Raw genomic sequence first — 25566 nt, forward strand, 5'->3', positions numbered from 1 at the left:
ATTTTTTTTGTATTACGTAAACCAGCTATAAGTTTGTTTGGTCCATATTGCCCCAAACTTCCACCCAATGGGTCAAATATGGTACAATAAGAGTATTACATAAAATAAACAGCAACATTTCCCACTGCTCTTCTTCTATACGCTCACATAAAAGATCCACTGAGTGTGAGTAAATGTCATTTTGTCTCTGTTAAACCAAGCCTCAGATTAGAAGAGACAGGAGGTCAGGATGAGTCCTTGAGCAGAGACTATTTCAGTCGGGGTCTTGACTCGCCCCCCTCCCTGCTCTCCCTCTCTCCACCTGTGCACCAGCGTCATGGCCGATGAGTTCACTGTGGCGCTCACCGGTGCTCACACACACAGACATTCTGCAGAACATCAGACACTCTGGTCCAGTTTAAGAACATTTGATGAACATTTATAGAACACATCTAGTTAGATATTTCATTTAGGGCTGCATCCTCAGAACCAGAACCAATCATGGAGGAGCAGCATTCAGCTTCTATGCCAAACGAATCTAGAACAAACTTCCAGAAAATTGTAAAACAGCGACTAAAGTCAAGACTAAAAACCCACATGTTTAGAGTTGTTTTTGAAACATTGTAAATGAAACGTTAATCAATATTTTGATGTGTAACAACGGCGCTTTGTGAATTGTTGACTGTGTTCAACAACTTTGTATTTTTTGTGTGTTTTTATGATGTAAGGCACTTTGAACTGCCTTGTTGTTGAAATGTGTTGTACAAATAAACATGATTGATTGTTTCATGAGCCCTGCGACAGACTGGCGACCTGTTCAAGGTGACCCCGCCTCTCGCCCGGAACGTAGCTGGAGAGGAACCAGCAACCCTCCCGACTCCATTAAGGGATAAGGGTGAACTGAAAATGGATGGATGGATTGTTTCATGATTACTGCATGCATATTAGTCAATGAAAATAAAAATCATCAGGATTAATCCCAAGTGCCCTGTGATGGACTGGGGCCTGTGCAGGGTGGCCTGTTGACCGCTGCAGACAGGCATAGCGCCCCTGGTGACCTCACTATATAGTGGACGGATGAATGCATTAAAATATTGACATTGTATAACATTGGATTTCGCTTAAAAAAAAAAACAAAAAACAAAAAACTCTACCTGTATCACTAAAACTCCTGCAACATATTTTAAATATAATTTCCTTACATTCTATTAAAAACAAAAACATTTCTGTTTTTGAACAAAGCTCCAGTTCCCATCCAGCACTCAGCTTTTATTTTGAAACACTTTTAATTGTTGGAAGGTAACAACTGGAAGATGGGCTTCCTGCTTCCTGTTCTGCCACTAAGATCAACTGTTTTACAAAGATGAACGTCATAATATCCGGGCTTGTCTGTTGTTGGAGTGGGGGGTGTCTGTCCGGTGGGAGGTCAGTGGGGGTGGGGGTGTCCTCTAATGAGGTGATATTAGCTTCCAATATCAGTGAGGCTGAACTGCAGCACAAAGAGGCTCCTAAAACCTCGGCGGCTGCGTCCACCTCGTGACGCCGGCTCGTTTTTCTAACAGCTGTATAATGTATGCAGTGTTTTCTCTACTTGACTGTTCCGTGGCTTTGTGGTGAAGTTTATGGCGAGCTGCTCATGAAGGCTGGAGCAGCAACGGTCACATAAAACTGCAGGCTGAGCAAATAAATTGCTTTTCCTACTGGTTAACAAGAAGCCATGGAAAAGTACTCCAGCTCCTTGAAGTTCATGGGTCTGATTACAGTTTAAAGATCGGTCGGCTAAAAAGAAGAAAAAAAAGATCAACCTGTTCTTGACTGTTCTTATATTTTTCTGTATTTCTGCTTTGGTATGAGAGTGAAAAGAAGCAGGTAGAGTGCAAAGAGAAGCTGTCAGAGTGCTTCAACAGAGAAGAAATATAGAAAGCCATTTCTCAAATAGCAAATAATGAATGAAAATAAATGGAAAATAATCAGCAGTCAGTTCCTCTGACACATCAGAGTGACTGGACTAAAATCACATCCATTTATCACAAGGGGACAATAAAAAAAGCCAATCCTGCATGAATCTGAGCTGCAGTAATCCTTCACCAATCCTTCACCATTAGGCAACAATGGTTGCTGGGAGAACTCAAACCTTTGTGGATTCTGAGCAGCAGTGGGGGGTGAGGGGCTGTTTGTGATGTAGATTCCATACAACAAGAGGACCACCAGCACCGAAGACACACGCACACACACACCCACACACACCCCCGCATGTACACGCACACACACAGTATTTAAGCCTCACACAGGTGTTGTGAAGGACTGGAGATCACTTCAGCAAAACTAAGAAAGAAATGAATTAGCCTGAAACTTCAAAGTTCTGAGGTCCAACCGTCCAGAGCGGTTCCAGGTCAGGGTTGATGCTGTGGTTCATTTTTCACACAGGGTTCAATTAAAACTTTGTGCAAACAAGGTACATACAAACCCAGCGGGCGGGGAACAGGTTCTATATGGATGCATGAAAGTTTAAAGCTTTGCTTTCCCTCTGAAACTCAGAGTCAAGGTAAGTTTGGTGAATAACTTCAAAGTTTCTGCAGAAACTAACATCCACTGCCTTGAACAGATGCAGTCCATGAACATGATGTCCATACGTCCAAACTTCATCATATCAGAGAGAAACCAGACAGTAAAAATGGGTCCAATAAGAGCTGAAAATAAAACTGAAACATTTGTAACTAGCACAAAATATTAGCACAAACAGGAATACAAAGGACAGAAAAAAAGTCATAAGGCTGTTGACATGCTGTTAATCATTTCATTAAATTAAAGAATAGCTACAGTAGGGATTGCAATGTTGTCATTAAAACTTTATTTATTTATTTGAGCTAAGATAAAAATATGACATGAAAAAGACAAAAAAGTTAGAAAAATAATATAATTTTCTTTAACTTTTCTTACTATTAAGATATGAGCAGAATACAGATAATAGTTTGTTCCAGATTTATGCACCAAAAATCTGGAACAAACTTCCAGAAAACTGTAAAACAGCTGAAACACTGACTTCCTTTAAATCTCAACTAAAAACCCACTTGTTTAGAGTTGTATTTGAAATGTAATCAATTGCAAATTTATTGACGGAATCTGACTATGTTGTGTTTTTATTGTTGATTCTATGTTGCATTGTATTTTTGTGTTTGATTTGATGTAAAGCACTTTGAAATGCCTTGCTGCTGAAATGTGCTATACAAATAAAATTTGATTGATTGATTGATTGATTGATTGATTGATTGATAATTACCTTAGATTTTATTTATGTAAATTAGACTATAAGAAGCTGAACAGAGTGTCTTCAGTCAGATGCTTCATCAAATGATCTGTAATACAGACGGCTACAGCAGCCATCAGCAGCTATAACAAGTCTGAAGAATCTTAAATGAACATGAGTTATGACAACATTTAAGTTCCCTTTGGGACTGACTGCATGTTTTTCAAATATATTGAGTTTTAGATTGATGTCTTTGATTTCTTCCACTCTACTGCACACCTTGTAATACAGATTGTTTATTGTAGTACAGGCACATTATTTTTTCAGATTAAATTTCCCTCCTCAATTGTTTGCTCCCTCTCTTTCACCAACCAATTTTTGAAAATTCTCTTGTAAGCTTTGTGTTGCTTTATTATTAATTATATAATTATCTATTTAATTTATTTATTTATTAATTAAATAATGAACAAATTAATTAATTAATTTGAGGTGTTTTGAATTCAATTAAATCTGCAACTTTTGGTACTTTGGATTGAACAACAATGGACTAGTATGATCTCTGAAATCAGAATAGTGGAAAATTCTAACTACACTTTGTTATCATTTAAAAATGATATGCAGATTATTTCTATTTGTTTACCATAAGGTTCTTCCACTTTTCCAAAACTACAAATAACTGTCTTCCACTTCACACCTCCAAACTGTGTAAGTGTTGCCCTTCTATTGCTAACAAGATGCAGTGGAGAATAGAGCTGTGATCATAGGAATAAAAAAGTCAGTTCCACTTTAAAGAAAATCTGATTTAATAGCTGAAAAAAATCCCTGTCAGACAGTTTCTCTCCTTTGGAACTAACAATGAAATAATATTACCATGTCATATTTGGCTAAAGCGGCTTAAAAGTTCCGTACCAAAGCCAGTGACAATTGGCTCTTGTAAATTGAGAGACGAAGCCCAACATCCTGATTAAGGCTGGCAAGGTGTCACATCATTGTCAGCCTTTGTGTATTGGTCGTAGGATTTGCCATTACTGTAATTGGTGATTTGTGTCTGATAGGCCGCGAGGGACACAAGGCTTAAACCTGGAAGGGAAATTTGCTTTTCTCTCCGGACCGCTCCCCAATTACCTCTGGGACAATGACAGACAGCAGCTTTTACCTCTTTGTGTCAGGCACCCAGCATGTTTACTCTGTGGATCTCCAATCCACTTTACCACAACTTAATTGGAGAGTCATTGATTTATTCTTATGTAAATGCATGACATGTTCACACAAATTAAAAGCAGCTACCGTCTTTTAGCTTAAGGTGATAAACTAAAAAACCATGTTGGGTTGGTGGAGGTGGGGGTGTTGCTACCTTATTACCCCCCTTCCTTTAAGTGTGGTAATAAGTAGTGTGAGAGGGGTCTACAGTATTCCATGTCTCTGATGTGACAGTACTTCCCAACCAGCTCCGTCCTGTAGCATCAGCTGATTTAATTCCAGCCACCAGAGGAGGGTGTTATCTGTAACGTGTCACATTAATGAGCTTATCCAGCCGATACATGAAGTCACTCAGTCTCACAGGCTGGATGGAATTTATTATTACACAGGAGACAAAATCAAATAACATTGTGACATTAATCAACGATTATCTTGCTAGCTGTATAGAAGTGTGTCTTCCCAAAACTGGCCTTTATTTTCATCCCTCATCTGTGTCTGGTGCCAGAGTAAACTGGTCTTAACACATTGTGACACACTTTTTGGCAGCGTTGGAAGACGAGTCGCCAGCCTGATGGGGAGATGATTTGGGAGGAATTTACAAATTTAATTAGCAGAGTCTCCGAGGACGCCGGCTCTTCCAACTTTCATTTAGATGTAATCTTTCTTCTGAGAATACGTCTCAGCGCACAGTTCTGCTAGAACAAGCGTTTCTCTATTCTGATTCCTGACGCTATCAAACCATTTTCCCAAAAGTGGACCAGCAGTATAAATAATGAAATCAGACCGCAAAGGAGAGATTTGACATATGTGCCAGAAAAGCGACTTAATGACAAGTTATTGATTATGCAATTCATTACTCACTTATTTTCTGTTGATTGACTAATCAGTTCAATAACCAATCGTTGTTACTCTGACACCAGTGCAAACACATTGAACTAATTAAAGTGTATTGGACTAACTTGCTAGTAATTATTTGCTTCAAAGGGCGTAGCAAGCAGACAAAGTCTAAGAGCCACAGAGTAACTGTTCAGTTTATCTGCTGATTTTCTCCTAAAGAGAAAACAGCTTTATGTCCAGACAACAGAAATATTTCACTATTCCCAATAAGCTAAATACTACTCAAAAACCAGAGTGAACCTTTTTTTTCCCTAAATATCACAGAAGCAATTGCAGTGTTTACAGTTTTAAGTCACAACAATTTTTTTCTGATGATTTTTTTTTTTTTTGCTTTGAAAACTGAATTTTGTATTCATACATATTATATAAAATTTTGCCTGACGATCCGAAAAAAAAAAAAATTTCGATAAAAAGGTTTTGTGCTAGGATGAGGTGGTTTTTCAGCCATATAGAATTTTTTTCATTTTGTGTGAATCATGCTAATTTATCTACAGGTGACATACGTTTGTTTTCTGGAATGGCCTCCATGGATAATGTGCAACTGGCACCACCGGAGCATCACACAGTTCATCAAAAGTGGAGTTTGTCATTGACAAGTGTTGGATCCATCCAACTACGGTATTTTGTAAAATTGTTGACTGCAGTTTCCAAAAACACGGCACACGTAGTCACTCTCAAATGTAAGGATTCCGATTCCTGAATAAGACGCCAACGTCTCCTGTGATGGGTGATGGATGAGCGCTCGAGCCGTGGATGAGACATAAATGTATCTCATGTTTTTACATCCATCCTCGTCAGAGTTTTCATGGATGTATTGGGTGAACAGACTTTTTCACATGTGCATTTCTTCCATAAAAGAAACACAGCAATTGCAAAATTGTGTTTAGGGTTAGGGGTTCAATGTGGGCAGAATATCAATTTTGTGCACATTTGTAATTGAAAGCAGAACTGATGTAAAATAAAAAGGCAAAAACTGAAGGAAGTTTTCCTGTACAGGAAAACAACTGGTCTGTCATTTCATCATCAAAATCTCCTTTTGCATGTGAAGCATGATCAGTTGACCAGAGGGGCTCACTTACATTTTGTCAATAAGCTCCAAAACCACAAAGGTCAAATGGCCAATTATTCTTTCCCAGCATGGTTCAGGGTGCTTCAATCAGACACAAACACTTCCCACCAAGATGGCGCCCCAGCTGCTCAAAGACACCCCAGAAAGAGCAAAGAGGGCAAACGGGTTAACAGAGGCGCTCCGAGGCGGGGTACAGCTGGGTTACGTTGTCACAGCGTTCCCCTTGCCCTCTCTAGCTTCCTCAACAGCCCAGATGTGAGGACCATCTGTTCTGCTGCCAGTACCAGTGTCCTTCTCCGAGCTGCTTTAATCTTTTTACTGTTGTTTTATATCAAATAATTAAAAGCAGCCTACCAGATGGCTGCGAACGCTCCCTCTGCTTTGAAAACAAAAAGGTTTGGTGGTGCTCCAGTTTAAGGAGGTAGAGGTACAGATGCTAGCAGGTGTGTAGGACTAAACTGTGTTTTGGTTGGGAACTGAAAGAATTTGGGGTCGACAGCTTTCCAGGGTCAGGAGGTCACCCATAATTGCCAGCGGTTCGTTTGAGTGAACGGACTTTTCTGAATTTACCCCGCCTCCACTCGTCCTCCCTCCCTTCCTGCTAAGCCAAAGAGGTCTGCCACAAACTCATTATGATTTCCAAGTGTGATGATCTGTATAAAAGGGGTGAGGGGAGAAGCAGTGGGTTGAAGACATAATTAGTTTTCCTCACTGCAGGAGACAGTATGCTGATGAGACAATGAAAGATGGAAAAAAGCCCAGCTGTCAATCTTCCAAAAGTCTTTTTCATCTCACAAAAGCACCAGTGAGTAATGCTCACAGGCCCCCGAAAAATCCCTCCACGCCCTACAACTGCAGAGCGCGACAAAGTACGACAACATCATGCTCTGCCAAGTCTGCCCCCATAAACCATTTCATAAACCCGCAGACAGAAGGAAAATTAAAGTTTTTGAAAGCTCCGGCAAACACGGCTGAGGTTTTGTTTAGTCGAAAGGCACCGAATAAAAAAAAGAAATAAAAATAGTTTGATAAGGTTCACATAAACTTGGTCGTTTTTCTGACTGGCTGGTTTCAGGAATATATTCTAAGCTATTTCAATAAGCATTTTAGAATCAAAACTGAATGTTTGGAAGAAAAGATTTTCTATGTAATACACACTGAAATGGACCAAAAAACAGCATAGCAATAAAAAAAGATCCTGAAGGATCAAACTTATAAATTTCTTTTGGATTAGTGATTTTTAAGAAAGGTCACATCAATAAAATGTTGCAGGATTTAGATCCATGTTTCTGTTTCATACTGATCCAGGCACAGAGCCGCGCTAGGAGAAGCTTCCTGGTTAATATCTACTGGTTTCCTCTAAGATCTGACTGAGGTCTTATATAGAATAATATAGAAAAAACAAAATATGGAATTTCCGTATCTAATTCCAAAAGAAAGTGAGGGAATATAAGACTGTACCCATCTACACAGATAATGACCTAACATTCATCAGACTTGAGACGGCAGTGAAGAGCATGCTGTTGGTTGATTGTGGTGGGGAGTAAAACATGATGATTCACTCAGTTTTCAGCATCGTCTTAATTCAACCACACTGAAACGTTTCCTAGCATGACCTGAATGTTTACAGTCACGCCAAATGATCTCAATCTTATTTAAGACCAATCTTTGACTAGGCTGCTCTAAAACATGCAAGCTAGTTCATCTTAAAGGCAAAAATAATTAATAATATTATGACTTCACTCAGGTATTTTTCTATTTTAAAATTTGTTTGGTGACCTGAAACATATACAAAAAAAAAAACACAACCAATGAACAAAAGACAGTTTTACAGGACTTGATTCTGACGTATTTATGTTTCTAAAGGGTCCCACATACTCCGATGTGACCTGTGTGACCTGCGAGAGCTGTGTGGACTCCGCACACCGCTGAGATTTCGTACTTCGTGTTTGTCATGTAATGTCTCGTGACAAATTCCTTTATTTCACACAGTCCAACGACTAGCTCATTAAACTAGAAATTTTGTTTCTTCTCCATTTGGGAAGACTCAACAGACCTGTCAGTGCAGGACAGAGAATGGCAGTCACAGGATTATTCCTTTGAGTTCGCAGCAGGAGGCTGCGCTGAATATAACTGTAATCAAGCGGAATAATAATAAGCTTAGTTTATTATGCTCCAAAAATACAATTGTGGTCAATGCAATAATTTGAGTCCTATATGTGCAGGTATCCAAAATGAACATATATCCGATCATCAGTCCCTGCAGTTATTAAAAAGTCCGACTCAACTAATTGAACTGCCTCTCTGCACCGCTGCTGATGAAGAAGTCCAGAATAATGTTCTGTTTTGTGTTTTTTTAATTCTGCACAATAGATTTTGTCAATATTTATATGAATATAGCTAATCAAACTGTAATTTGTTGTGAAGCATTTTCGCTGGCGTTTCTATGATGTCACGGCAACAAGTCGCTGTCGACTTTTATCATCTTGATGTTAACTTTTAAAAATATGTAGTCGTGGAAGCTCTACTCTCAACCTTTTCGGTGTCACATGAAAAGCAGTTCGATGTGAGCACCGTTTCCAACCGGCAGTTTAATGTGCAACACAGATGTCATAAAAATGGATCTTTGTGAGGACATGTCCAGTGACATCTGCTTCGAGTTCGCATTAAGTCCGCCTCACATGTGTAGAGCTGAAATATGCTCGAGTATGGGGGCCTTAAATTAGCTCACAGTCACTCTGTAGGCAGGAAGCATTTCCTGCTCACAAGAAAAGGTGCCTGCAGCAATCAAAGTTTAGAAATTGACATCAGATTGTGAGGTGTGTGTCCTTCTCTGTGATTTTTTTTTTCTTTTTTTTTTATCCAGCAGGAGGGATTCTATGTTTCTTCAGGCAGCTAAAGACATGCAGCCCTACTTGGCTTTTATTACCCTTGGAAGTCCTTTTAACTCCTCCGGCAGGAAATGAAACACTCGAATGACTCAGTTGCAAAGTGCCGGAGCCATTTGCAGCCGGGGCCGTGACATTCCTGAGCAAATGTTTCGTATAGAAGGAGGCTACGGGAGTCACAGGTGCACACCGCCCAGGCATGTGCAACATGCGCATCCATGTTTCCGTAAATGAATGTGAAAGAACAGATGGATGGTAAGTAGCAGGAAGATAAAGAAGTGGCACAAGGAAAAGGTTCGCTGTGGCCTCATAGCACTTCATGACTGGTCAATGGTCAAACACCAGCAAGGAGAATTTAACTGTGGAAGCTGAAAGATGTTCAGAGCTGAGAGTAATGGGTATTTTTCTGAGCACTTTTTAAAATATTTACTTTTATATTTTATCATTCCTCATTCAGACCAACTTGACTGTTATTTTATTGAGCTCTTGACTGTGGCATACTAATCATATGCCTCACCTTCAGGACTTATGTTGGCATTTCCTTTTGGAATTAAGTCTCCAAAAAGTATTTCACATCAATGGGAGGTATGCAGCTTTAATGTTACCATGTTACACTCCTATGATATTCTAGCATTCAGAATTAGTCTACCAGCTCAGTCAGGCTGCCAGTGATCAGATGAACCTCTCCAAAATCTGTGTCATATCTGTCCTGCTGACATTACGGTCATGTAATCCTTTCTTAAGCTTTGCAGGTGCAAAAGGTAAAGATTTACTCCTCTGCATGGATAATGCTGGACCTGACAGCAGACTGACCTACTTTTGTGGTGAATTCCACTAACAATGTCTTCAGGGGAATTCATTTGGCAGTGACCTTTCATCCCAAGATGGTCAGTTGGTTCTTGAATGTGTGCAAAAATAAAATGCATTTCCTTCAGGATTTTGTGATTGTTTTCATGATTTCTGTATGAATACCTGCAAGCATGTTGTTCAGCTCATTGTTTTTGATCATATGGACAGAAATCTGTTCCCATTTTAAGCATGGGTCGTGATTCCTACGTACTTTGGAGATGAGCACAAGAACACCTTCAAAATGTTCGGCTCTGGTGTGTTTGGACGAAAGAATGAGGCTGTTTTATTGCTGCCAAGTTTTCATCCACACACACCGAGGGAAGAATGGGCCTCCTTCCTCTCATAACTGGTGTGTTAATCTTTTTAAATCAGGAAACAGCATTGATAGACCATTTCCTTTTTTCGTCTTTTCTTTAATGAACTTCCACAGCTTCATCAACTGGCATCCAAACATTGTTATTATCTGATGGTACTCCAGTAAATGGGGATTGTCTCAAAGAAAAAAAAATCAGGATATTAAGAGATGGGGGATAATTGAATGTGTTGCTCTGCCAAAATGAGCTCTTTGTTGCTCAGCACAGTGTGCACTGAGGGCGGCATGGCTCTGCTAAATATGTACATTCTCACTGCACTTCTTTTGTTCTCAAGTCACACCATTATTTGTCCCCCACTACGCATGCCACACCAGACTGGCTAGCTTAATTAGTGGCACTCACTGAGACATTAAGAAGTGTCCAGCAAACCTGGGATGGAATATATTAGACTTCCATTTTTGTCCAGAGTGACATTTCTCATCAGCCGCCCCTCAGGTCTGTAATTTCACTGAGCGTTATATTCTCTGCTCGGAAATCTGTCATCCTGTGGTGAAGACGTGGAGAGACCTCAGGCAGGTGCTGGAAGCTTCTGACTGAAACATGTACCCAGCATAAGATGTTTCTATAGCAACCGAAGGTTATGCACCAGGGATGGGCAACGTTTTGTTTCCAAAGTTCCAAAATGACTCCATTGACAGGATGTTTGGTCCAAACAGGGTAATGTAGTCTTTAATCCAGTGACACTATAGTGACCCTGTTTTGAATAATATTTGCCCCTGTGTGTAATATTCAACAAATCAATTTAGCCAAAATAAATGTTTGTAAAAAATTTTGTTTAGTTACCTCTTATTACAACTAGAGGTTATTAATATTGGCCAAAACCAATGTTATTGCAATACATCATGCACCCTCAGTTACAAAAGCATTCCCTTATTTTCAGATCATCAGGATATGGCTGAACTTTATTGGTGATCAATATTCTAGGTCTCTCTGCCCAACAGATAATTTTAGCACAGACAATTTTAAGTGTATCTACTGAAGCTTTTTGTGGTTTAGGCGCTGCATCCACTCTGACTCAGTGTCTTTGAAACCCGGTCTCAGAGGGGATCAGTTCCAAAATACTGGTGTCATGTTTCCCTGTGGTTGTGTTTTAAACGGTGACATCCCAGCTCAATCTCTGTCTCTATCCCACATGTGCCTCACTCTCAAAAATAATAAACATGGTGCTTTTCTGTGGTTTTTTTGTTGTTGTTGTTGTTGTTGTTGTTGTTTCTAGCAGAGTTGCAGCGCTCTGCTGCAGACCTACGACAAAATATTACAACATTTTGTAGGTTTGTGGTGGCATTCTGTCATTTACAAAAATGTACCAGTTTCATCTCTGTGTGTAAAAGGCCAGAAAAAGACAAAAACAATGGAGATGGATTAGAAGTGCTTGTCAGCAATCGATGGGATCACCCAAAACATGTTCTTTTAGTTTTCATCCATAACTTTATGAGGTGTTGAAAAGGAGTTATCTGCCACAGGTCACCAGTGTTTATATGCTTGGTGAAAGAGCGAACTGACCAGAAGCTGATTTCAGTAAAAAGAGAAGCTTAAAGCATTAACGTGAAGTTTGAACTTTCAACCTCTTTCTAGAATGTGGGATATTAAAATGTTGGCAGGTTAATTAGTAATTCTAACAAAATATTGCACACTTAATAATAATCAGTGTGGTTTGGTGGGATGTTTTTATTGTTGACAACTGTTAACACAGATAAGAGTGACAGTGAGTTCCTCTATTGATCAGCGGTTACTGCGCTGAATTGCCGTTGGCTTGCTGAGTCAGGAGTGTTCAGGAGTGTTGCCCACTGGTGGCGAACTGCTGTAACTACAGCTTAATGCCTCCTTCAGACTGAATAGGAGAAGTGAAGCTTAAAATTATATTCTATCGTAAACAGAAGTCTTCAGTTTAATAAGAAAAGGATGGGTGTGTACCTATTCCCTATGTCCATTAACTCTATTCATGCTAATAATTAATATAAAACTCTACGGTAGTTAAAATGTCAACTGGAAGCCTATTTTTCTTAGATTTAAATAAAATAAAATTTCCTGTGACTGCTCTCACATGTTAACAGATAACATCTCTCCTCCTGATACTAATTATATTTATTTGTTGGCTGAACACAGCCTATAAAAATAATGGTGATCAGCCACAGATTTATGATCAGTGTGAGAACATGCACCAAATCCAAATGGCACCGATTCAGGAGCTTTCTTTAGACTGGCACAGCTACTCCATGTTGAACATAATGAAGGACATGCCTCATTTGTTTGAACAAAAACAGTACAATTTTAACTTGGTGCCATAAGAACTTTATAATATTGGCTGCTATGTTTCTAAGTGGAGGCAGTAAATATTTGTTAGAGCTCCTGTGTTTACCTGGAAAATAAGGAAGGTGACTGTTATTCATGGGTTTAAAATGGTTTAAACTATGTTTTCTCTACATCATATTTTTTACATTATTTTGAGCAATAGAAATTTTTTATCTCAACTATTTTTACTTTTTTTTAAATGCGGCTCAGTGGTAGAGCAAGGCACCACATACAGAGGCTACAGTCCTCAGCTGTCCCAGTTTGATTCCCTGTCATTTCCTGCATGTCCTTCCATTTTCCTTCTGCCCGTCTTCCAGTCCAGCTACTAATGAATAAAGGCCATTGGTCTAGAGTTTCTGTTACTGATCAGTTTAGTAAAAGATTATTTATCGATGATTCTGATGATCAATTGATTTATAAGATTTAAAACATGGCACACTCTGGAAATGTTTTATATAACCGCTAAAGCTAACTTCATGAAATATTAGAAATACATAAAAATACAAATACACAATTAGTTCATTTCCCTTTTTTAAATAAGAAAACATGTTATTGCCTAAAATTCAGTAACAGCAATCCCTTAGTGAAAGCTTGACCGTTTATAGCAAAGGTTGTATCTGCTCTGCACCTAAAAACATCCTTCATCAATATCACCATGTGTCTATATATATAAACAATTATAAGCAATTGTTTATTTATTTATTTATTTACTTACTTATTTACTTGTTTATTTATTTACTCATTTCAAATATGATAGCAGTATAAAATAACCCACAGAAACAAGAAATACAAGAGACAGTTTTGTGCCACAATAATCACAATACGCTTGAAAAGGAGAAGGAAGAAGTAGAATGACAACTGAACATATCCAGAATAATGTCTCTATAAAAACAAGACAAACTATCTGCATGGTGAACAGCAAATAAGCCGCCACTTGGGCAACATAAGCCTTTCAAAAATCTTGAATTTAAAATGTCCTTATTATGGAAACTTGAAGTAGAGCTTTTTGAGTGAGAGTTGCTCAAAGCCTTCAAAAGGAATCCAGCAGAGATAACTGTGTTTTTACCTCTGGATCAAGTAACACAGTCCAGACCATCATTTGGAAGGGAAATGCTCTACTTTAGCATTTTCAATGAAGCCTGTGGTTTTTAGCATGGAGATACTGAAGAAGTATTGTGTCTGCAGAGAAACACATCACCACTCAGTATTCACTAAAAACTATCGTAACGTACATCCACAAACACTGATAAGTGTAATTTTCATAAAATCTTGGTTAATAAATGAGAGAATTAAAGATCTTATCAAAATCAGACATATTCCTTTAAAGTGAAGGTTTGAGTGAATCAGTAAGCTTTCAGAAGGAAGGTAAACACCAGATTGAGTGCTCAAAAAAAGCAAAGAAAGAAACTTGCATCAATTTCTTTTTGCTGCCTTGCAGAGGTTTGAATAATTGAAGCTGTGTCTGAGTGTGTTCTTAGGGAACACAACCCATAGGAAGAGGCTGAACGTGAATCACTGCTCTCTGGTTCAGGTTCCACATAAACATCCAAATGTTGCATCGTCTCAGACCAGATAGTTTTAAAACAAAATATCATATCCGTCTCTGCATATTAATAGCTCTTCATTTTGATACAGAGCTGGAGAAGTAGGAAACTAAATAAGTAAATAAAACAAAACTAACACAGAGAGAAGGCAACCAATGTTACCAGAATAATCAATGAAAAAATTAAATAAAAGACAAAATAATGCAAGTTCAGTAACTTCAGTCTTAAGTGTAGTTAGCTATGAACATGCTCAAAGTTAGGCAGGACTAAGTAAAAAGTAACTCATTCAGGATTTTCATTACTGCAACTCTGTCATAAATTCTACTGCAATAAATTTTAACTACCTCTCAATTTAAAAACACAGAAAAAAGTAAGCTTTGCTCTTCAACACTTGGTGATGAACGCTATTTTTCCAAGACTGAAAACGCCTGCTAGGCCCTGTGAAGGACTGGTACACTAGCAGACAAATGCACCGATTCTAAAATGCTCTTATTGTGTCAGGGGCAGAATAAATCCACATCACACATGAAATGTTATAGAAGCAGATATGATGGAATTCAGGAAAGGTCTGTTTGAACTCCACATCTTTAATCTTTTTTGGAATATTATGATGGTTTTCCATCATAAAAGCTTCTACCCACAGATCGGCTTGTTGTCTGGTTTGCTGGAATAGTTGCTTTCAAGCTGGAGGCATTTCTCCATTGGTTTTAGAAAAGAATGTTTCAGTTCCTTGCTGTGACTTTATGCACCATTTGGTGTCCCAGTTTGGAGACATGACTACAGTTCGGCTGCATGCTTCAGGGATATTTACTAGTCAGCTTTATCTTCAATCAAATGTACCTTACATAAAAACATTTATTGAAAAAGAGAGCAAAAACAGCTTTTTCTAAATGGTAGATATAAAAACTTTCAAAAACTTTCAGTGTTGAAGATGATGGCCAAACAATTTGATCAATTCCTATTCACAAATATTCTGGGTTAAGACAGAGTTAAGGAGCCTCTAGCTTCTAAAAATACTTCCCAGTTTAGTTCAAACAGAATGTATTCATATTCTGTTACTGAAACAACATTAATAAGTGTATGAACTCAAATTCATGCTCTAAAAATCAACTCTTTAATCCTTTCAGTTAAAGTTTGTTATGATGTGGGGTTCTGGATAAACTGCATTTCCTCCAAATAAAGATATTCAGAGAGTCTTTGGGTGCAGACAAAGGATGACCAGATCAATGTAGATTACTAATAACTGTTTTCTACATGAAGTAGCTGACATTTTGTTTCGCTCCCAAAAAGAGATAAAAACAAAAATTTCATACCTTTCCACTCCAAAGGCTAAAAAGGAACTGATTTAATTCAGCTTCTACTTTATTTTTTTACATTCCCTGAAAGGAGTCTATGAGCAGCACAATGGTGTGTAACTTGGAACATCCAACTCTTCTTCAAAACAGTGCAAAAGACAAAAATGTAAATAGATCAAAAGTATGGATGGAAAATGGAAGACAATATGGCTGATTGCTGAAAAGAGCACATTTGCACAGAGGATTAGTCATTATTATTGTTTGCAAAATGCACATTTCAGGGACAAAAGCAACATTAAACACTGAACACATGGTGTCAACTTTTCCCATAGAAAAATCATATTGGAATATATCCAATCACCGCCACCTATTGGATTTGAGGCCAGAACTGTTGTCCAATCAGAATGAACCATATGTTACCAGGAAGAAGAAAAAAAAGGGTCTGCTTTTTTAATTGTATAAGTTTAGATTTGGTGTTAAGTTAAAGATCTTGAGCAAAGGGCTGAAGTATTCTGGACCATATATTTTGAACTATATCACATGCTATTGAGTCTTTTTGTATAACAGTAAGAAAACATATCAGGACAAAACATCTGAAGCTTCTATATCAGCCCACTAAACCCACAGTGGCTGAAGTCTATTCTTGTCTGCTACCCAGCATGAATGTCTCTGCCTGAGTTCGTTCCAAGGCGCTGAAACAGCCGGTTGCTCTGACAGGCTTCCTGCACCAAAAGAAAGGGGTGTCCAACGTCTGCAACAGGGAGCGAATGAAAAGGAACGACGCAATGCCAGCTTCTGTGAGGGAGGACTCATTCAAGCACAGCAGATTCGGGGGATTTAGCGAGCTCGTCTGCCAGCAATAAAAGGTTGAAACAGGATACTTGGTGAGATTAATTACCTAGATAGGCCACGATAATGCCATTTAAATGGGAAAGTAATTAAAGTGCACCTTCCATGAAAATTATTCATTGCTGACGGATTGGGTGACAGACAAATCAGGAGCCATTTACAGAAAAGCTACAGGTTAAGTGCTCCGAGCTGCTGCTCTGAGACCACCACAGTTTTATTGCAGCTGTTGGTTCTTACTGCTTTGCCCAGCTCTCATCAAATTACCGTGAGTGCGCGGGGCCGGGCAGGGTGTAGGGGGAGGTGAAGAGAATGGACTCCCAAGTAACGTAAAACCGGGGACAAATGCTACAAAGAAGGATCCGCTTAACTAGAAAATTACACTGGCTGGCACAGGTCAGTGGGGACTCCTCAGAATCAATCAATCCTCCTGTTTAGGGCCACCATGGAAGATTAGAACACAAACAGGGATAAATCAATGCTATTATTGTTCCCCAAGTGTTACTTTCACAAATGCACAGAACAATATCCATTAAGAGATGATTAAGTGTCAATAAAGTGGACATATAGGTTACCACCAAAGAGCCGAGTATCAATTATCACTTCTGTTCGTCTTAAAGATCATTGCTCTTAACTCTCAAACCATGCAGAAAACTCGGCTGGTTTTCTCTCTGAAGTGAGACGCTGAACTGCTGGAGGAAAATGAGTCAGCCGGAGACGGCCGAGCTAAATGGGAATATTTGCTTCTCGTGGAATGCACAGGCACAGAAGCTCTTCAGATCAAAGACGAATGCTTAGCTTACATTCTGCTCCTCCGTTGTGCTTTTTCCCTTTTCTCATCCTGCACAGAGAGATTGCACCAAAGGGAATAAGCCTGTTGTTCTCTTTGAATGTTAAAGTAGGTTTTTACTTGAGAGGGACATCATCCAACACTCACATGATAATACACAAGCAAATGAAACCAAAAAATGGTAACACATCTAAACTAAATGAAGTTGTCTGGATGAAAAACAAAGATTGGAAGTTTTATCTTTAGAAATGTAGATTAACAAATAGGACTACACTGGTTTAGACGTTTGATATGACAAATTGTCAAACAGTGTTCCAGGCAAACAGCTGTATATGTAGAATTTTCTAATTTTGCTTAACTGTTGAAGTAACAATCTGCTGATATTAGCATACTTCATATTCACTCAAATAAAAGCATGTGCATTAATTATTTGGACAGGATTCATAAGAGATGGGACATTACTTTGTTTCATTCTAAGTTGTGTTATTGATAGAATTACTTGATGGGCATTGAGATGTACATTGATTCCAGAAAACTCCGTGTTCCCAGGTGTTACTTTTACAAATGTGCAGAACAATATCCATTAAGTAATGATTAAGTGTAAATGAAGTGGATACATATGTTTGGTTTTTTCAATGTTTATTGGAATCAAAACATTCCAAAAAACAAGAATCTAGTTTTTCATCAAAATAACTTCTTTATCAGTTCTACTGATAGAGAAACACATTTTTTTATCAATAGAAATAATTCAAATATTGGGAAAAGTGGATACAAGATTCTCTTTAAAGTAAAACCAACCTTCAAATCAACTCTTCCTGTGCTGATAAACTGTTTCAATAGATTATTTAGGGTTCTATTTTTATGTTTCAGCACAAATTTTGACACTTTTGGCAATTTGTTTAGTTTAACAATATTTTGCCTAAAACCATCTCATTACTGACCTCTTTGGTCCAATGATTTTTAGGCAGTTGAATTTCCCTATTGGTTGCAGTGCTACAGCTAGGTGCTACTTCGTCACCGCCCAGTGTAAAAGCACAGTGCTTCCTCCCTTCTCTCCCCACCCGGTGGGGAGTCGAGTTGGAGTAGTGAACTTTGCCATGACGACTGGCGAGCCTTGATCGATAGCGTTACTCAGCTTTACAAATGTGTCATTTATTTGCGATGTGGACAGAGTGAAATGGGTGTCCTCTGTTCTGACTGTTAGTGAAGCTAAGGTGTTGAACTGATGACTGTGTCAGACTGGCTGCAGCGCTCAGGAAGCTGGAGTGCTGATGGCTGCTCGCTCAAAACAGGCAGACTGCAGCCGAGTTGCAGAGCGTTGTCACCATAAAAGTCTCCGAAACACAGAAAAAGAATCACTTGACTTATCACTAGTTCTTTGGAAAAACAGTATAGAGAAGTCGGAAAATGTGATAAATATAGCAATAAAGAGGAGAGGTTGACAACAGTGCTTTTCCTGATTTCCCGTCTCACTTGTCTGTCATCCTTTAAAGTGAGAATAATAAACATACAACTCAAAATTCACAAATAAACATTTCTTACATTTAAAAAAATAAATCAGTGGCTGGTTTGAAAGCAAAGAAGAGCGGGTTGGGGTGCAGATAGAGGGAACACAGCGGGCTGCTGTAGCTGATGCTAAGTGTAGCTTTATGGCATGTATTCTGTGTGTGACTAAATTCCAAATTCAGACACAAAAGCTATTTAAGACTGGGCAAAATGATAGTTATGAATTAAACTGACTAATTATGAATACATTAACTAAAAACTGGAATACGTACGTTATATGTATATTGTGTATTTGTGAGCTTGCTGCTGCATTATTAGATTAAAAATAATTTCAGATTTTTGTATCACTTTTGTCCAAGTGAACGTAATAAGTGAGCTATTATTATTACTGGGATAATTTTCTAAAGTACAGAAATGTAATTGTTAGGTGTGCAAAAAATGAAAATATGCATTGATATTGCTATACAATATCAATACTGCTGTTATGGAGAATTCACCTATATTTTCCTTTATCGAATCTTTTATTCAATTACTTGATTAATAGTTAAAATAATCAATATGTTATTCGAAGACTAATATAATTGTTTACAGCGGGCCTACACAACATCTAATGAGTGATTTAGAGCAAACAATTAATCTAACATGTTTTTATCTGGACTGCGGGAGAACAGCATGCATGTTCAGAGTGTGGCACAGAAAGGCACCGACCACAATACAAACTTAGGGCCATCTTACCTTAAGGCAGTGGTTGTGGTATTTCAGCATTGAAATTTTCTCATGAACAGTTTAAATATGTCGGATGTTAGATGAGTTACTTAACCTCAACCAGCATCACCAATCTGTGCTAAACATAAACCAATGTGTGCACTTGGAACTTGCAAACAAATACAGGTCCTGGAGTTCTTCCTATAAAACATTTTCCCTCCTATTTTTGCATTGTGATGTGTTGGTCTCAGACCTCAATCTTTCCTTGAATAAATATTAATGGAGAGCAATGCCCACTCACGACTCTGCAGGAAGAACAAAAGAACTTGTTTACAAGTGTGCTTGTGGAGAGCTGAGGCAGCAAGGAACAACGAGGGTCTTTGAGGTTAGCTGTGCAGCTCTGCCGACTCACAATGGAGCACTGATTGAAACATGCACTTAACTTCCAGCACGGAGTGATGGCAGACATGGCAACATCTCCTCAACACTGGGAATTACCATTCAACCGCTGAAAAGATAGAGCTGGAGAAATCAAGCTCAAAACATGCAGCCTCTACTTAAAGCCATTTAAAACAGCACAGAGAGGTAATCAGGTTTCTGGGGACAATAAGCACCCGGCACCTTATGTAGCTCTAGCCTCACTCCACACATTCCCCTTGCTAAATTTTATGGAGGTGTGAATTTCTGATCAGATGCATTAGTATCTTTATTCATTCACTGCCTTTTGACACTCTGCTATGTTTACGCTGATTATCATTCAGCAGGTAGGGACGGAAGGGACAGAAGAGAGTCTTCTTCCCTCGTCAGATTCTTTCAGTGTTAAGGGCCCCAAGCACCTCATTGTGCAAAGGTTAATCAATTCTGAATGACGAGGCATAAAAAGTTTTAATAATGCAGTCTTTCTCTAATGAATGGTCCAGAATACTTGCCTTAAAGGAGCAATCTTTGTGAGAAGCTCCAATGTTCTGATTATAAGCAACAAATAATTTTCAATAATCCAAGACAGATCTTTGAGGGTATCCTCAGTGACAGAAGTCTCATATCACATAGGACTTTCCTTTTGTTAACTATAAGATAAAAGCAGAACTTATTGTCCTGAGTAATAGATATCTAATAAAAACTGGTTAACTGTATGCTGTAGGTAAGATGAACAGATATATCAACAGTTTAATAGGGGGTCAATAGCTTATAAATTTCAACAAAAATGTCAGTGGACTGTTCATCATACTCACCATAACCAAGAAACTAACAGAACTAGTCATCCCTGATCCAGAGAATCATTATCCAGAAGCTGCAGTTGTGTAATTCAGCTAGAATTTAAAAAGCTTAACATTCATCAACTGGCCAGTCAACTAACAGAAACTCAACTAAAGACTATAAAAAATGGATTTCTTTCAAAGGCACATACAAAAACAGACTAAATCAAAGACTACTTATTCAAAATTCCCTACGTGGCAGCCTGCATGAACAGGCTACCATCACAACTCATCATTATTTTTAAGACAACTGCTTAGATTCAAGAAAAGCACATGAAAGAATATGGTTATTTTCAATCTTAATATATTATTTTCAGTAAGGTCTCCTGTTATTCCAACTTTTGGTGTAAAGTCAGCATTCCATTTCTGTTGCCTTTTCATTGAACAGATGGAGAAGTCGCCTAGCTTGGACTACTTTGGATCCCAAATAAAGTCTAATTTATAGCATCAATTACTGTTAAACACTCCTGATTAATATTCCAACATGTAATCTGGGTAAAAATGTACTACGAACATGCCAAGAATCACAATTCTTTTTTTAATATGATTCTGAATCAATATAAAATGTCCCAAAATTTATTTTAATAAATAAAACAATAAGACAAATCCATGTGCTGTCAGGCTCCACTATGTCAGGACACGGGACGTCCTGACATCACCACACTGCAGAACTGGAATGTACACATGAACGGGAAGCACCAAAACCCAGGAAACAAAACTGAAAACAAGATTCAACCGGCCTGTCTTTGTTGAAGGCAAACATGGGGTTGAATATTGATATTTCACTTTAACTATCCAGTTTTTGTATCCTCAGGCAATATGAATACTTTAAAGTAGTATTTATTCAATGCAATGAGGGATTAAATACATTTGTAGTAAATAACAACAAAAGTGTGGATGGAAATTTCAACTATGTTGTCTGCAGAAAGGTGGCGCTCTCTCTGTGACTGTTAAAGAAAAATAGAGGATTCAAGGATTGTGGTGATTCCATTTAAGCCTGTTTAAACTATTTAAACAATAGTTTAAAACTCTAAAAAAGTCATAAAGAATGGACTGTACTCTCACCATTCCTTTTCACTCTGTACAAACGTCCAGCGCAAGTCTTATTTCTGTCATGTACAGAAATACTCAGAAGACTGTGCAGTTTTTGGGTGTATCAAAGATGGACAAGAGAAAACAGTAGAGAGATCTTGTGGAACGCTTTGTGTCTTGGTGTGGAAAGAATGATCTCATCTGGACAACAAATTAAATGACTGTGTATTTCAGGAGAAACAGGGTTCCATCATGGGAGAGGAAGTGGAGATACTTGGGGAATATCAATATCTGGACAACAGATATGAAGCATCTATAAGAAGTGTCAAACTTCCTTCAAGGTTTGTAGCAAGGTGCTTCAAAACGTTCTGTAAGTGTGCTCTGGGAGTCACCTCTGAGATATTGAAGGAAGGATTCTTAATAAAATCAAGAAAATTCAGGATTTTTTTTTTTTCTTTTCATGAAAGAGGGAAGGCAGAGAGTTTTCAGTCAGAGGCTTCTTCAGATTCACTGTAATGCAGACTTCTACAGGAGATCTTCCCTGCCAACAGCATTAACTATCTTTAATGACTCTTTAAAGAATCTGAATTAGAGTTACAATAACATTTAATTTCCCTTTGGTAAAAAAGCCTTTTAAACATCTCCATTAATCACTCTGTCTTGGAAAACAGAGTGGATCATGAGGATCCTTTGCAAACCTGAAAAATAGAGGCAGAAATTATTATAACTAGTGATTTCTGTTTTGAATCGATTAGGAATTGCCAAAAAAAATCAGAATCAGATCAAATTGTGACATAGTAAACGATTCCCAGCCCGACTGTGTGCTGTCTTTATGTCAGTTGTAATGATGATGGACCCTGAGAGAACCTTTTAATCATCAGTTTATCCTCCAGTCTACATTGTTCTGCCCTTTGCCACACGGTTCCAGCTCCACATGCCAGCATGTATGTGGTTGTCAAGACGTAAACCTCTGCAAATACATCACCTCCACCATCAGAGCTCAAGCTTTTGCTGAGCTGTGTTGGTCTCTAATGCCTTCATCATACGGATCCAGAATACAGAAATATCCTTCTTTCTGGTTAAAAACATAAAACTGTAAATGATAAAACAATGCAGATGAGCTTTAGATTGTTCTTGACAGGATAGTTATCCAAGTGTAGAACTTGCATAGTCAGCAGGGGCCCCAATACTCTATTTGCAGCTATCTTCTAATCACTCTGGTCTGAGCATGGCCTTTTGGGCCAACTGTGTTTCATGGACGCTTGAGCATGAAAGAGGAATCTTGTTGAGTGGATCTATAGAAATAATGAATAAAAAAAAGCTTTAGAGTCTGTCACCACAAAACACACCATTTTAATTACAGCAAATTCCCACGAGACTGAGCTGCACATACACTCTCAGCTCTTTAGGTACCACTCTGAGCTTGCATCATTGCTAAGCTAATAATGTTTGCCACTGCAATGCTGACACACACATTAAATTAATCTGGGTAATATTCATGGCGGAAATATTATGGATCATATCAGTCTATACCCATTAATGTTAATTGGAAATCATTACCAGGACTTGTGTATGAGAGGTTTTCAAAATTAAACTGTCAATCGTCAGGGTGCAAATGTCTGATGCTCTCTCAGCTGGAGCAAAGTGCAGGCTTCTCACTGGCACTCAACAATCTGTGCAAAGGCTTATGGGAAGCATTTCTAAACTTCTGGGTTTTCACACAAAAAGACAACAAAAAAGAAAAAAAACCAAAGAAACATTTAAGATGAAGTAACAATATCAACAAACCTGCTTGACCTGTAGCAATGCTGACCGCTGCAAACAGCCTCTGAGTCCTGCTCAGATCCGACACGCCGTTGACAGCTTCTACCTCTAAGGTGTAGTTGGCATGAGCGAGCAGGTCTGTGATGCTAACGTAAGTGTCCACTAATCCGGACTGTGCGGGGGAGTATCCCACATTCGGACCACACGGTACACATTCCTCGGGCTCCCAGCTGCAGCGGCGGCAGATCACCCTGTAGGTGACGTCGTTCCGCCCGCCAGTGTCGGCTGGCGGGCTCCACTCCAGATTAACGGTGGTCTGGTTGATGTTGTAGACCAGGTTCTGTGGTGCAGACGGAGGTCCTGTCAAAGGTGGACACACAGAGGAAGCCAGATTTAGATAAATGAGTGCCAAGAGAAGTGACAGCCAAGTGTGTGCATGAACTGGATCTGTGCTTTAACTGTTCTCTGAGAAAAAGAAAAAAAGCTGTAGGACATGCCAGCACCAGACCCAGAGCCAAACACTGACACTCAATTATAATAAGAGTCAGAGCCAGAAAAAAAAAAGCTCTGCAGGTACGCTGACAGAAAGGGAGCCGAGGCAGGTACCAAGGTCAGTGGTAAAACGCAGAGAAATCAAGCAGTGGAGACTGAATAAATTTTATAGTCAGAGTTCAGGCAACATTGTTTATATCGCTTATTATTAATTCAGAGAAAGTGAAACATAAAGGGTCCCCTTCTATTTATTCCTATAATGGAAAGTCTCAAAGTTAAATCAGTTATTAAAGAATACACCGGAAGACTTTTTGTGAAGATCCTTTGGTCCATTATTTCACATTACAGAGAATATACAGAAACATGTTTTAAATATACTTATTTTCCATACCCTAATGTTTGAATCTATTCCAGGTTTTATACAAATAACAAAAAATATGTTTATATAAAACATCCTACAACATTATGCTCAGAAATGAAGTTTTACAAATAAACTTTTGTGTTGATCTTTGACAACACATTACTTTCAACAAAACCTGGATGAAAATTAATCAGCCACCAAGGTCTGCAAAATGTTGATTAAAACATTCAACCATATCTTTAAAGATGTGATGTGAGAATACAATCACACCAGTCCTGTAGCAACACAGAACTGCTGTTCTGTGAGCTGGCTGAGATCTCAGCACATCAAAAAGCTTTAGGAGTGATGTTAATGTGACTGATTCATGTCTGAAACAAAGCAGATAAAAACAGTTTAACGGTGCAGCTTTCACTGTTTCTACCTGACAACAGACATGTAGATAAACAGGTTTTCATTACTGACAAACCACTCACTTTCCACATCAGAACTCCAACTTCACAGGTTGCTCTGTTTCAGTTGATCTATCTGACTTGAGTCTTGAAAATAAATTCTTAACAGTTTAAACTCCATTCACTATAATACACTATTATGCCTCAAGTAAGCATCCTCTGTGCAATGAACTATGTCCAAGTACGTGGGGGCTCTGTAACACCAAAGCAAGGGGAACTGCTTCAGAAATGAGTGGACATTTGCTCAGCAACCTCTTTCAAACACCGAATGAAAGTGGATGGATAATCAGTGAATGGTAACCAGCAGCTGTAATGGCTGCTAGACGGGCCCACCATCTCTGCTACCACTTCATAACTTACATGTCAGTGGGAAATTGTGAACCAACTAATAAACTATTTAACCATTTATTTATGACTTTAGTTAAGGCAGAGTAAGTATAACTTACAAGATGTAATATTTGAACATAATATTTATTCATTTTGAACATGATAGAAGTATAAAATCACATACATGAATAAGGAATGCAAAATTCACATATTAATCAAAATAATCTTAAAATGCTTGAAAAGGAGTAGGAAGAAGTAAGAAACTTATGAACTCATGCCCCATAAACTCATACCATGTTTTCAGATGGACACTCATTACTAAATAAAATAAAAATAAATAAAAAATAAACATAGGTTAACTAATTTTCTCTATTATCTGGGTTTACATATGTCTAAATATATGC

General features: G+C 38.4%; 1 protein-coding gene across 2 annotated transcripts in view; it reads right to left on the reverse strand.

Moving 5' to 3' along the window:
* The window catches only part of epha7 (eph receptor A7), a 126048-nt gene that overhangs the window by 54397 nt on the left and 46085 nt on the right, over nt 1–25566 (reverse strand). Inside the window, exons 5-6 of one of the 2 annotated variants that reach the window (XM_044107217.1) lie at nt 23558–23893; nt 22663–23064 (exon numbers count right to left, since the gene is read on the reverse strand). In XM_044107217.1, the coding sequence (XP_043963152.1) occupies nt 22982–23064; nt 23558–23893 (419 nt within the window). In that variant the 3' untranslated portion in view covers nt 22663–22981. Of the gene's footprint in view, nt 1–22662; nt 23065–23557; nt 23894–25566 lie in introns of those variants that run through there. The other variant, XM_044107216.1, reaches the window with a different exon arrangement.

Source organism: Gambusia affinis, linkage group LG22, assembly GCF_019740435.1.
Source record: "Gambusia affinis linkage group LG22, SWU_Gaff_1.0, whole genome shotgun sequence".
NCBI classification, from domain to species: domain Eukaryota; kingdom Metazoa; phylum Chordata; class Actinopteri; order Cyprinodontiformes; family Poeciliidae; genus Gambusia; species Gambusia affinis.